The sequence below is a fragment of the Bidens hawaiensis genome, unplaced genomic scaffold, assembly GCF_021521415.1.
Source record: "Bidens hawaiensis isolate Kalapana, Puna unplaced genomic scaffold, B.hawaiensis_p1.1 tig00026781_1, whole genome shotgun sequence".
NCBI lineage: Eukaryota > Viridiplantae > Streptophyta > Magnoliopsida > Asterales > Asteraceae > Bidens > Bidens hawaiensis.
In genome coordinates this window covers 220610-234578 of record NW_027494307.1, presented here as the reverse complement: position 1 = coordinate 234578, position 13969 = coordinate 220610, and the positions used below count along the sequence as shown (strand labels likewise).

At 39.8% G+C, this 13969-nt stretch overlaps 1 protein-coding gene, 1 non-coding gene and 1 pseudogene across 3 annotated transcripts; 2 read left to right on the top strand and 1 right to left on the bottom strand.

Moving 5' to 3' along the window:
* The first annotated feature begins 5174 nt into the window (after positions 1–5174).
* On the top strand, positions 5175–8256 carry LOC143573963 (alpha-L-fucosidase 2-like; annotated as a pseudogene). The gene is made up of 8 exons (XR_013142506.1): positions 5175–5307; positions 5410–6197; positions 6293–6584; positions 6631–6861; positions 7286–7387; positions 7458–7593; positions 7670–7865; positions 7951–8256. The product of XR_013142506.1 is annotated as an alpha-L-fucosidase 2-like (transcript).
* Positions 8257–8582: 326 nt separating this feature from the next.
* On the bottom strand, positions 8583–8787 carry LOC143573971 (U2 spliceosomal RNA). The gene has a single exon (XR_013142508.1). It is a non-coding gene; the product is annotated as a U2 spliceosomal RNA (small nuclear RNA).
* A 4455-nt stretch (positions 8788–13242) lies between these two features.
* Positions 13243–13719, top strand: LOC143573962 (zinc finger protein 7-like). The gene has a single exon (XM_077058716.1). It carries the CDS (start codon positions 13243–13245, stop codon positions 13717–13719), a length of 477 nt encoding a protein of 158 aa, XP_076914831.1.
* Positions 13720–13969: the final 250 nt, after the last annotated feature.

Genomic DNA, 13969 nt, shown 5'->3' with positions numbered 1-13969 from the left:
GTCGTAAGTGCCGCTCCCCGATTTGTTGGAGCGAAGTGGGAGAAGCTCAAATCACAGGACCCGAACTAGTTCAAGAGACAACCGATAAAATCGCCAAGATCCGTGATCATCTGCTGACTGCCAGAAGCCGACAGAAGAGTTACGCAGATCGCAGGCGGAAGCCTCTCGAATTTCAAGTTGGTGATCTTGTTCTCCTCAAAGTGTCGCCCTGGAAGGGTGTTGTCCGCTTTGGGAAGAAAGGTAAGCTTGCTCCTCGATATGTTGGACCATTTAAGATTCTCGCGCGTGTAGGAAAAGTTGCCTACAGACTTGACCTGCCGCCCGCGCTCAGTAATGTGCATCCAACGTTCCATGTATCCAATCTCAAGAAGTGTTTAGCCGACGAGAACCTTCACATTCCACTTGATGAAGTTCAAGTTGATGAATCCATGCATTTCGTTGAGAAGCCTGTTGAGATTATGGATCGCGAGGTTAAGCAAACCAAGCGCAGTCGCATCCCTATCGTGAAAGTTCGCTGGGAGTCCAAGCACGGAGCCGAGTTTACATGGGAAAGGGAAGATCAAATGAAGATCAAGTACCCGCACCTGTTCTCTGCGCAACCTACTTCGAGATAAATTTCGGGACGAAATTTCTTAAAGTAGGGGAGACTATGACATCTGCCCCGATCCGACCCGACCCAGGTACCCGTTTCTCTTATCCGATCTCTTCCTGTTATGATTTAATATTTATTTATACTTATATCTTACTTTTATTAATAATAATATATTTTCTTTCCCGCCTCTTTCTCTCTCTTTCTTTCCGCCGTCCCGTCCCTCTTCTCTCTTTCCGCCTTCTTTTCCCTCTTGTCGCCGTCCCGCCCTTAAGCCTTGAACCCCTAACTGTCCTTTGTTCCTCCCCGCCTAAGGTTGTCTGCGCAGCTCCACGCGCCAGACTCCTTACAAGGAAGCCTGCGTGAAGACCACCTGTTACTGCGATACGCGAGACGAACTGTCCCCGCAGCGCGCTAAGGATTTTAGTTCTTCCCACGGCGCGCTATGGATACCGTTCTTCCCGCGACGCGCTAAGGAATATAGTTCTTCTCGCGACGCGCTTAGAATTGAAGTTCTTCCCGCGGCGCGCTTAGAAATGTAGTTCTTCCCGCGACGCGTTAAGGTTGGTTCTGTCTGCCTTCGCGCTCGCGCACCCTTGACCTTCTGTGTCTGCCTTCGCGCTCAAGCTTTCTCGCGCTATGTCTTGAGTCTTTTCTTCTGTTTAATCCAGCCGTTTACTTTTGTGTTGCCTTATCTTCTGAGCTTTTGACCTAACCTATCTTATGTCTGAAAAGCCACTTTTGGCGCAGCATGCGCACCAACCCCATTGGTTGACAGAAAAAGTGACTGACATTATCTTTTGAGATCTGCTTTTCCATGCTTGACCAGTACCTTTATCTGACCCGCCCATGCCTGTTTACTGTTACCTGTCAGCTTTTCCTTTGCCCCCTGCAGCTGCCATATCTTTTGATATCTTTTGCTTTTGGAATCTTTTACTTTTTGGAGATCTTTTCCCCTTTTCTAGGGATTGTGTTCCCTAGGGTTTCTCTATAAATAATAATATTATTTTTCCTAACACATCACACACAAACACTTAATTTAACCTCCTCCTTGCTCTCTCTGCCGTCTTCCTCTCTGCCTCCGTCTTCCTCCCTGTTCTGCCCTGCTCTTCCGGTAATATATTATATATAATAATTTACTTATTATTATGCTAACTTATAATCGAGACTTAAAACAAATCATTAAAACAATAATCTTTAAATATAGGTTAACTTTGCTTGCTAAGACTTTGGTTCTTGCTTTGTCTTTCTTCACACCAATTATCAAGTGAGTAATCTCGTACCTAATCCCTTTTTGCTTTTAATGTTTTGGGATGTTCATGTGTTCATACAAACTTAGAGTCTTAAACTGTTTATGAACTTTAGTCGCGCAGTATCCCATGTGTTGAGGACGTAGACTTGGCTGTTTATTTGTATGTGTGGATCATTAACCGTCTTGTCGGTCTATTCCGCAGTTCTCATGGTACCATTAGATGAACACGGGAGAACTATCGTTTATGATTTTCTCTTTTGTTTACACTTGCACAGTTTTTTCTTGTTTGTGAGCTCAATCGTGAGCACTGGCAGTCTATGAGTATGAATCTTAGAGTTGGTCCTGATCGGATTACACCCTTGTTGAAAACCAGACATACACATGTTGCGCGCAGATTTATTGTTATCTATGTATTGTATTAAACTTGATTTCTCACCAACACGCAAGTGTTTGACGTTTATTTTAACACATGTTCAGGTTTGCAGTAGCTGTTTTGGAGCTCGAGGACATGTAGGAAGTTTTCTTTATTTTGGACCTAGATTAAAATGTATCAAGACAAGTTATTGCTGTTCGAACATTATGATTTATAATATATTGATTTATGATGATTTATGTTATCTTATGTCTACTTTGCGCGTGCGCGAATGAATGTATTTATTAAATATTGACACCCAATAGTGTCACGAGTAATGAAACAATATGTGGCGCCCCGATGTATAATCCGCCTTTGGTCGGGGTGTTACAGGCATCATACACCGTCTGGTGAGGCTCAGGAAACTCAGGCTCGAAGGGCTCGAGCATGAACTTCCTGACGATGTACTGATAAACGTCGACGAAAAGAGCACACTGGCACTCCCCAGCAGTACTCTTATCATCCTTGTCAGACGTCGGGTTCTCGATGTACACGTCGGACTCCTCGGCAATAGCCTCAGGATCACGAATGGAAGACATGTTTCGGAGGATGGAAAGAAGAACGATTTCAGGAGAATGCTTGATAAAAGTTAGAGTATTCGCCGGAAATCGCTTAGAAGATGAAGTGAAACTGTGAGTTGAGATGCATCCTCTCCTCCCTTTATATACTCATCGCAATGAATGCGATGAATTTAATGCGGGAGAGACGGAAAAGCGCAGGTGCAAATGAAACTATGACACGTCGAATATGCAAGCTGGCAACAACTGTCGACAGGACGCGCGCCGTAAACTTCGCGGCCACGCGCCCGAAAACTCGCGCCCACGCGCCTGAAAAAGCGCCTGGAATGACCATATACTGTCACGTCGCCATAACTTCATGCACGTCCTGAAACTGTCAGAAGAAACCGTCAGACCACGCTGATGTCCCTTCAACAGTTGGACTGTTCTTATCCTTTCACCAACTCTTCGAATTTCAAAAAGATTCAAAAGTAAGCGGGACTTTACCCCCTTACCTTGGCAACCAAGTAACTATAAGACAGGTGTGGGTACAGTGTCAAGGCAAAACCCTTCACATACTTAGCACCTGCAAGGAATTGAAGCCAAGAATACCTCGGCAACCAAGTAGCTATAAGACGGGTGCGGGTACAGTGTCAAGGCAAAACCCTTCACATACTTAGCACCTGCAGGGAATTGACGCCAGGAATACCTTGGAAGTAAAGTAACTATAAGACGAGTGCGGATATAGTGTCAAGGCAAAACCCTTCACATACTTAGCACTCCGCAGGGAATTGAAACCAAGAAGGATCTTCTGGGCCATGCTTGCGGAAACGGAAATAACATCCCCGCATAGCGGGAACGTTGAGAACTAGATTGTTTGAAGCTCCAAGATGGAATTGGTTGTTTAACATAATTGATCACTATGTTTAAAACTACCAAAACCTCATGGAGAATCTACACAAGTGGAACTCAACGCTCCTGACTTGCGAAGAGGTTACAGACCTACCCGCATCATACCCAAAGATCAGGCAGAAAAATCGGGAATAACTGCACGTGACATTAGGACTTCCGCGGGAAGAATCCCCATGGAAAACCTTAAAACTAAACCCTTTTCAAAACCCCTTGCTTAAGTCCAAAAGTTCACCTCACTTATTAACAATTCATGAGAAGAACATTGGACTGGAGGGACTTGAAGAGGTAGGTCCCAGCAGAGCCCAGTTGGACCCGCAAGACTCACCTTCAACAGGGACGTCTGCGCGGTTGGACCCGCAAGACTCACCTTAAACAGGGACGTCTGCGCAGTTGGACCTGCAAGACTCACCTCGAAGAGAGACGTCTGCGCAGTTGAACTCGCAAGACTCACCTTAAAGAGGGACGTCTGCGCAAAGACCAACTGGATCCGCAGGACCAGCCATGCTCAGAGACGCGACGTCCTTACGCGCAGTACGCAAGCTGTTCCCGCAGGAAAAGCCTCCCAATGGTGACGTACTCCGCCTGTTCCCGCAGCTACGGATACTAGCCATCAGGGAAGGCTACCCGCACAGCAAGGCTACACGCACAAGGCACTAACTCTCAAATAATTCAGTAATGTCACCTGAAGAGGGAATGAGCAAGCCGGGAATACTCCCGCCCAAAGCCAGGAATTCTCCCGCCCAAATGAGCCAGTCCGTACGCTACTGGAGGACCCTTTGTACTATACCTGCCAAGGTATGGACAAAAGATCTGACCAAAGCTGCGACAGCTCACTGACAACAGTACGACGAGCAGCACGCTCTAGTACTTAATGTCACTATCAGCCGCTGCCTACTCACCAACCCTTGTCGTGGCACGTGCATAGCCTGCAGTTGGTGGAAAAGGAATAGTACACAGCCGCCCATGTCACTATCAGCCGCTGCCTACCCACCAACCACCAGCACGGCACGTGCGTAGCCCACAGTTGGTAGAAAAGGAATATAATACAGCCGGCTGTACCTTCTTGGACACCTACCTTCGGCTATAAATACTCCAACACCTTGGAACGGTATCATTATCTTATATCTTCATATATTATCTGATATATGCTCTCTAGCTATTTCTCTTAATATACACTTATATTCAAGAGCAATCTAGTCTGATTCTCACGCCGGAGGGTGGTCACAAGGAGGTACCCCCCCCCTTCTCAGTGACGAGCTCACGGTGTCTGTTTTGCAGGTCATCAGAAGAACAACCATCTTTGCCGGACCTAACCCTCGTGGGAAACATCTATTTAACCCCCAGATTATCCGTAATCTGCTGGGGTCGATTAGTGTTTCTTCAGCCATGGTATACTTACAATAAAGGATGAGAATTCAAAATTAATAATCAAAAAATCAAATTAACAACTTAATAATATTCAAGGATTAAAACTTATGTGACCCCAAAACTAATGAGTTTAGTTTGCTACAGATGACACCTTGTGGACAGGTATACAAATCCTGATGCACCAAAAGCACTTGCTGAGGTCCGCAAACTTGTCAACGATGGAAAGTATGCAGAAGCTACAACTTCTGCCGTCAAATTATCCGGAGAAGGCTCCAGTGTATACACATTTATTAATAACTTATCTATTATTTTTGTTTAGTTACCAGTTATGCATACATAATTAATCATTGTTTTCCATAAATTTCTTGTAATGGTGAAGGCATACCAGCTTTTGGGTGACATCAACCTAAATTTCCACAAAAGTGATGCTGAATATAGCCAGACAACTTATCGAAGAGAGCTGGATTTAGATACCGCAACAGTAAAAGTTATGTACTCAATTGGTGAAATGGAATTCACTAGACAACATTTTGCTTCACACCCAGATCAAGTTATTGTCTCCAAGATTTCTGGGAACAAGTCTGGTTCTTTGTCTTTTACCATGTTTCTTGATAGCAAGTTACCTCATCGTACGTCACTGAATGCTCAGAATCAGATTATTATGGAAAAAACAGAAGATGGAATAAAGTTTTCTGCTGTTCTTGATCTGAGAATTAGTGATGGTATTGGGACCATAAGTGTGTTCGAAGATAATAAGATTAAGGTTGATGGATGCGATTGGGCTGTCATACTTCTAGTGGCATCTTCTTCATTTGAAGGCCCATTCACTAATCCTTCAGATTCTAAGAAGGATCTTACAACTGATTGTTTGAATAAGTTGGAATCTTTGAAGAGATATTCATACGAACAACTTTATTCTCGTCACTTGGATGATTATCAGAATCTTTTTCATCGCGTCTCTATTAACCTTTCGAAAAGCTCTCAATTGACAGATAATTTTGTGGCAACTTCGGAGAGGATTAAGTCGTTTAAAACCGATGAAGACCCGTCATTGATTGAGCTCTTGTTTCAATACGGTCGATACTTGCTTATTTCTTGTTCTAGGCCTGGAACTCAGCCTGCAAATCTGCAGGGTATATGGAATGATAAAGTCACACCACCATGGGAGTAAGATCTATTTTTAGCATCATTTTGAGTTTGAATTATAGTTGTGTTATATTATTATTATAATTATTATTATGTTTGTTGACATAATTTTGCAGTGGTGCACCTCACTTGAACATCAATCTTCAAATGAACTATTGGCATGCGCTGGCTTGCAACCTCCATGAATGCCAAGAACCTTTGTTTGACTTCATTAACAGCCTTTCTGTCAATGGAAGTAAAACAGCGAAATTGAACTATGAGGCAAACGGGTGGGTCGCGCATCAGGTATCTGATATATGGGCTAAAACATCACCTGACCGCGGAGAGGCTGTGTGGGCTTTATGGCCCATGGGTGGAGCATGGCTTTGTACACATTTATGGGAGCATTATACTTACACAATGAACAAAGTAAGACCCTGGTTATGTTTTTCTTTCTAATATGTGATTGCTAAAGTTTGTTGTACAAAAAATAGGAATGGCGTATCCGTTACTAGAAGGATGTGTTTTGTTCCTTTTGGACTGGTTGATTGAAGGTCAAGATGAATATCTTCAAACAAATCCATCAACTTCTCCAGAACACATGTTCACCGCACCTGATGGTCAACCTGCTAGTGTCAGTTATTCAACCACCATGGATATGTCCATTATTAAAGAAGTTTTTTCTGCCATTGTTTCTGCTGCTCAGGTAACAACATAACTTCCTTATTATGCCTATTTGCAACTATAGGATAAATATATATGGGATATAAACTGTATCTTGTGTGGGTCAACCCCTACTGGAAGAAGCTAGCTTGATCCTGTCATCAAAGTATTTGAGTGGTTGGAGTCAGTTAAGTCCTTCAACTACCTTAACTATCTAGTTTTTCTTTATTGTTTTGTTTAGCATAAATATGAGCTAGTTTTCATTCATGATCAATAGCCAAGTAATCTTTCAACTTTCGGTATTGTAATTTCCAAGTTAAGTTAAATTCAGTAATTGCTTCCACCTTCTCCCGAGTAGCTTCTTCCTTCATCATCTAGCTTTGCCCTTCTACCTTCTCGTTCAAAATACACGATCCAGCAGCCAACAATATCAACTTTCTAATACTAAAAAAGATTGGTGCATGCAGGTTTTAGGAAAGAGTGAAGATAATCTGATCAAGAAAGTTGTTGAATCCCAATCAAAACTTTATCCAACACAAATTGCAGCAGATGGTTCAATTATGGAATGGGTATGAATGTAATAGTATTTAACACATTAACTATTTATAAAGTTCTTTAAAAGGTTCTTAATGATAACAGGCCCAAGATTTTGTGGACCCCGACGTGCATCACCGACATATTTCACATCTATTCGGGCTATTTCCTGGGCACGCAATAACACTGGAGGAAACTCCAGATCTGTCTAAAGCTGCAGAGAACACTCTTATAAAAAGAGGTGAACTAGTTTAAACCTTATGTTAAAATAGACAAATATTTAATAAATTAATATCTGATTTGATTTCTTTAAATAGGAGTGGAAGGTCCTGGCTGGTCAACTACATGGAAAGCAGCAACATGGGCCCGACTTCACAACAGCGAGCACGTGTACCAGATGGTTAAACATTTGTTTGACTTGGTTGACCCTGAAAACGAAAGTAATTACGAAGGTGGACTTTACAGTAATCTGTTCACCGCACACCCTCCTTTCCAAATTGATGCCAATTTTGGGTAGTTAACTAGTTAACATGCACTTTTTACATGTTTATTATAAACTGAGATAATATATAAATTGCATGTGAGTGTTTGTATGTAGATTCACTGCGGCCATAGCCGAGATGTTGATTCAGAGCAGTGTAACCGAGCTTTACTTGCTGCCTGCACTTCCTCGTGATAAATGGAGGAGTGGATCGGTGAAGGGATTAAAGGCGCGTGGTAATGTAATTGTATCTCATGGAGTGATGGAGATCTGAATGAGTTGATTATTTGGTCACATGATATGGAGAATCAAAGGTTCACAAAAACAATACATTATGAAGAAATAAGTGTTGTTGTGACAATGGAGACCGGGAAAGTATATGCATTTGATGGGAAACTAACCACCAAAAAGACATTCCATTGATAGATTCTTCATGGGTCTAAATCTTCTTTCCATCATAGATGGAAATTGATGTTGTTGGTCCTTCTGATATTTGTATCTTTTAGATGGTTGTATTTGTGTGACAAGTCTCCTCCGACATGTGAGTTGTCGACCGGTAGTGTATTGTCACCTTAAATAAGGTGTTATAAAGATATTGATAACAATGACGAATCAGTGTAATTCAGATTTTTAAAATAAATGTACCCACACATTTGTACTTTAGCTTTAATTTTACGACATTCTGTTAAAATTTAGGGTATTAACAGAAAGCTCCTACAACATACTGCATTTGAAAATTTTAACATGAAAATTGGAGGGGAGGCTATGGTGGTAGTGTATGACCAACACGACACGTAAAGACATGCTACTTTACCAAGGCAACGCGTAAAGACCAAAGATACAAGCCACTTTATAGCGATTAATATCAAGCAAGCCAATGACCCACATATCAGATATTAAACTAATTAGAATAGATACTATACTTGATCTTAGCCAAAAGGCCGAGAAAGGTATGCTTCCTCATTGCTTGGACCTTAGCTTTTATACAGATCTCGCCCCTTGCCTGTTAGGTCCCTTAGCCGATGTGGGATGCCAAAACCCTTCTTTTCTTTCATAAAACATTAAGACTAACAACAAATCTCCAAGTTTAATCTCTCTTAACTTTTTTATTTATCTACCTTGTCTATAATCAAGGTAAATTTCTTGAAGATTTAAGCCTGCCTATATTAGTAGTGGCACAAGAGAGAATGATGGATGGTTATAGTTATACTTGCGAATCCAATAATTAAGATCATTGGGTCATCTAAAGTATACATAGATGACACTCAAAACGTGATTTAAGGTCAGATTTCAAGCGTCAACATCTTTTACTAGCACTAAATGACATCAAAAGTTTTTTTTTATACACAGTTTACTAATTACTTTTATCCATCACATGAATATTATACAGTAGAATACCTAGCTTTCTAATCATATTTAAACCTACAGACGATACCAAGATGAACAAAATAATAATCAACAAGGTGGTCAAGTTGAAGCTTCAATTTTAGTGAATAAAATCATGTTGTGCGCGGTTATCTAGTTAATGAATTAACAATCTATAAGGCACTGGATATGCCGTGGACGCATAAACTATGGGAGAGCACTGTGTCACGTATGAAATGTAGATCAGTCTTCAAGTGTTTTGGTGCGCTGGTGAAACACAGGATTCGATAATAAATACTTGGCACCTAGATTATCACAGCATAAAGCTGGTGGACTTGGTAATGTAATTTGAACCTCTTGTAATAATTAAGACATATCCAACAAATCTCAGCTACAGTGTGAGCAAGAGCCTGATACCCGACCTCGGTGTTGTGCATGAATAGTAGAACGATGAACATCTAGACATCCAGACCGGTCATCCAGGCTACAGGGTGTACTTTCTTGAAACTCCAAGTAAGAGGATTGTGTCAAAGAAACATACAACATCATGTAGTAGGACGGTAATCATCTACACATCCAGGTTCGTCAACATCTACATATGGATGAATTGTAGAGTGAACAAGTTAATAGTAAGGCCATGAGTGACAGTCCCCTCAAGATATTCAAGAATGCACTTGACCATAATTAGTTAGTAGGAGGAACTCTGAAAACTTACTGACCGCAAAATAAATCTCTGTACGTGTTAAGGCAAGATCCTAGAAAGCATCGATTGTGTTCTCATACTTAGTGGATCCTTTGAGAAAGTTGTTTCCCCAGATACAGTGTCCTTTGCACTAAAAGAAATCCTAAAAATACCTCTGCTAAGAGAAGCACGTGGTTAATTAGTATTGCATGTTTAGTTTGAGTGTGAAAAGACAAACATAAGACACACAAAATACAAGAGAAGAAATACGCAATCACATCCATGTTCGGATTTCATAGCACTGTGTATAATTCAATTTGATTAGCTACAACAGTAAGCTACATAAACAAAGTCTTGTGTAACATAGCTAAATGATTGACAGTTATCAAACTTAGTAATATGGCACATTGCTGTATGTTTAATGATTCGAGACCAATAAAGGAAATATGCTAAGATGAAGTTAAAGAAACTTTCAGCACACTACTAGAAATTAACCACAACATAACATCATGATGTTTAACAGTTCTAGACCGATTCATCAGCGTTCAATCAAACCATCAGCAAGTTCAAACAACTAAAGTAAACTCATGTCTACCACAAGTATGTCAACCGTCCATACTTATTTTGGCACTCCGGGTCTAACTCACCCAAGAACACCATCAAGGAGGAAACTCACCGACGTAGGAAAAGCCCCCTTGAGTCAAGTTTCGAAACCTGAGACCGTAAGATCCCAAGCTTTAAAAATTACCACCATGACATTAGACCAAAAGGCCAACTGCAACTCTTTTGTGAAAGTGTACTTCTGCATGTTCCTTCTCTCTCAGCCGTCAAATTGTCGGGTTATTGTTGAAGAATATATCAAGAAAAACCGAAGAAGGTGATGATGGTGATTGTGGATTTGTTGGGATTGTGATTTTCTGTATAGTGTATTAACGTCAAATAATACATAATAAGCGTTTAATAATTCATTTTGACAGAAGTTGTTTTCAAGTGTCAATTTTTAATTAAAAAACTGTCAATTTTAATAAATTTTCCTTTAATCCGGATCATATTCCTGTATATATATTACAGTTTGTATATATAATACTACATTTTATAAAATTGATGTCGTATTCCATGTTAGTAAAACTTACTCTTAAATAAAATCAGACCCAACCCACTTTCTACATAATTAACTGAATTACCATATTAAGTTATTAACCTTCACGCAATCACTACGCTTGAGGTATGGTGTAGTTGGTAATGTTATCATCATATTGGTGCATGTGGAAAACAAGAAGCGATGTGGTGTTCTAAAATAAGAAGGTCTCTCTTTAAATTGCTCGAGGATATCAAGAACACCGGGTTTCTATGGATAAAAATAGATCAAATTTGCAATATTTGGAGTTGTATTATGCTGCATGTTTGCTTCTTGCTAGTTTGGATTTCATTACCGTTAAAAAAAACTGAATTACTATATGCACTATATATATGCTTATCTTTAAGTGACACATCTATAATAATTGAATCCTTTAATAATTTTTCAATAACAACAAATTTGCTTCTATTCATTTTTTTTTATGTGGCTGTGCTGAATTAAGTTTATGTAGGGTATGTTTGGTTTGTAATAATTAATTAGAAAAGTACGTACAGGAGTAAATGAAAATTGAAAAGGATGAAAGAGATACTTTTGAGAAAATTATGGAGTTGGCAGCTTATTTAATATATGATGCATTATACATGTTACAATGTTAGTCATGTGAGGAGTAATCACGTCTTTTATATAGTTACGAGATACGTGAAGTCATGATTGCGCATATGATTTTGCTGGTGTGTCCTATCTTATTTCATCGTCATCTAAATCACACCTTGCGTGAATAATAACGCACAAATCACCACTTGCTCACATATTATTAGCAAAATATACATTCAGCTAGCAAAATTCTACACGCGTGAGAAAGAATCGTTTAGATCCTGTAATTTATTCGTGTACTTGGTTTGGTTATACGCATAACGTTGGAGTTTAATGAGTAGCACATTAATTGAACTCTGATACTAATTCTTGGTATAATGCAAGTGTAGTATAGTTTTTAAAGCCTCTGATTGCATCTTAACCTCCTGCATCATAGAGCTGAGACGTAGCGGATTGACAGCCAAACATTATATATTTGCGCTTTGTCGCCATAACGACAAACTGGCAATGCAAAAAATAAATTATATAATCTTAAACAAAAACAATGAATAGTAGGAAAAAATAGAAACAATAAATTTATTGAAATTATATAATGGTTAGAAATGTAGTTGAGTATTTAATATTTCAAGTCGGTTTTCAATGTGAGTTTAACATCCAGTTTCGGGTAATGGGCATCCCAACGGGTAACTATAACCAATTAACCACACAAGGCCAGACATAAATATGCGCAAACCTGGGATTACCGTGCCATACCCAACCCATCGGCATCCCTACTTCCTGTTCACAAGATCTTAAGGCAGGGCACAGTCGCTCTCCAGGACATAACTTCAGTTTTCTGTCTTGAAATTTAATGATCTCAGTAATTATAAGATTGGAGGTCTCATGTCATGTACTGGGACTTCCTGTTTAAGTGCCACTAGATCTTCATAGGTCCCCACAAATCTCTTCAATATGTCTCTTTCATATATTTTCCACCCAACATGTTCCCCATTCATCTTAATCACTTCTTCATGTCACACCAAACCTCTTTCACACCATCTTCCACCTTCAACAATTGTTTGTATCGATGCATCCGTCCTTTAACATTATCGATACAAGGTAATATGTTGAATCATTTGGTAGTTGGTTAATTGCATCTGTCGACACACGATAGGTGGAGAAAGTATATACCATCAAAATATGCATAAAACCATAGCTACTAATGACACAATAAAAATATATGTTATATTATTTCATTTGCTACATAATTTGGCTAAATAACAAAAAACTAGAAATACAACATGTGTTACCGAATATTTTCATTACTGCATATAGCATTAATCCCATAGTCCATGTCATATGTAGCATCTGCATAATTAAATAATGGCAGACAGTCCAAATAAATATGAAGATTTCTGACAGGACTTTAATTGGAAATATATCTGCTATATACATTTTTAGCAAACTTTGAGGAGAACCATGTAAAGTTAAACTATAAAGTCAGTGCCTTTACACAGAAAGTAGTAAAAAGAGCATTAAATAGCAAGTGGGAAATAATTCAAGGGCTTGCCACAAACCTACAGTTTGACAAGCCATCACCAGTTAAATCTGTTAAACATGTGTTTCTTTGTTCCCATTTTTAAGGCCTACTCTACACATAGCTTATCTCAAAAAACAAAACATATTTTGTTAACAATAATATCCAGTCTTGATGAATATCAGAGAAGGTAAAGATGAAGAAAATCACAAGATGTGGTTGGATCTTAGTTTGAGGCAAGCTACAAATGATTCTTGTAGTTCACAATCGAGACCGGTCTTGGTGAAAGTATGTCAGTTCTGCAAGAGGAAATTCTACAGTGCACAAGCACTCGGGGGACACCAAAACGCGCACAAGCGGGAGAGAGATGCCGCTAGAAGATTCCATTCACTCAACACACGGTCGTTTGATCCGATACTCGGTGTGCAAGTGCAAGCTCACTCACTTGTACACAGGGCAATGACTGGGACAACAGTAGCAGCAGCCAGTGCTATTAATAATAACTATGCAGGCACATGGGTCCGTGTGGATGGTCAAGAAGGAATGTGGCGTGGAAGCTATTATTATGATCCACAAATGGCTTATTCTCAGCCATCAGTCCCCGAACCAGATTCAGATCAACTTACACTTGACTTAAATCTCAAGCTGTAATTCCACTTGGGCAAAACTGTACAAGTATTTTTGAGGGGGGACATGTTGATTGGCTTCTCTTTTGCCACATCATCAGTTTCGCTAGGCGGACCAGTCGTCTGAAGAGATGCTGCAAAGAAAGATTAGCCGCCATACCCGAAGAGACTCTTAAGGGTTTAAGTTTAAGAATGACCTCCATATTGCTTATGTCTATTGTAAAATCCTAGTTAAGTATGTATCCACAAGAAGTATAATTATTAGTACTTTTAAG

Excerpts from the sequence above, each read along its gene's own strand:
- LOC143573962 (XM_077058716.1), top strand. The coding sequence starts at position 13,243 with ATGAATATCAGAGAAGGTAAAGATGAAGAAAATCACAAGATGTGGTTG.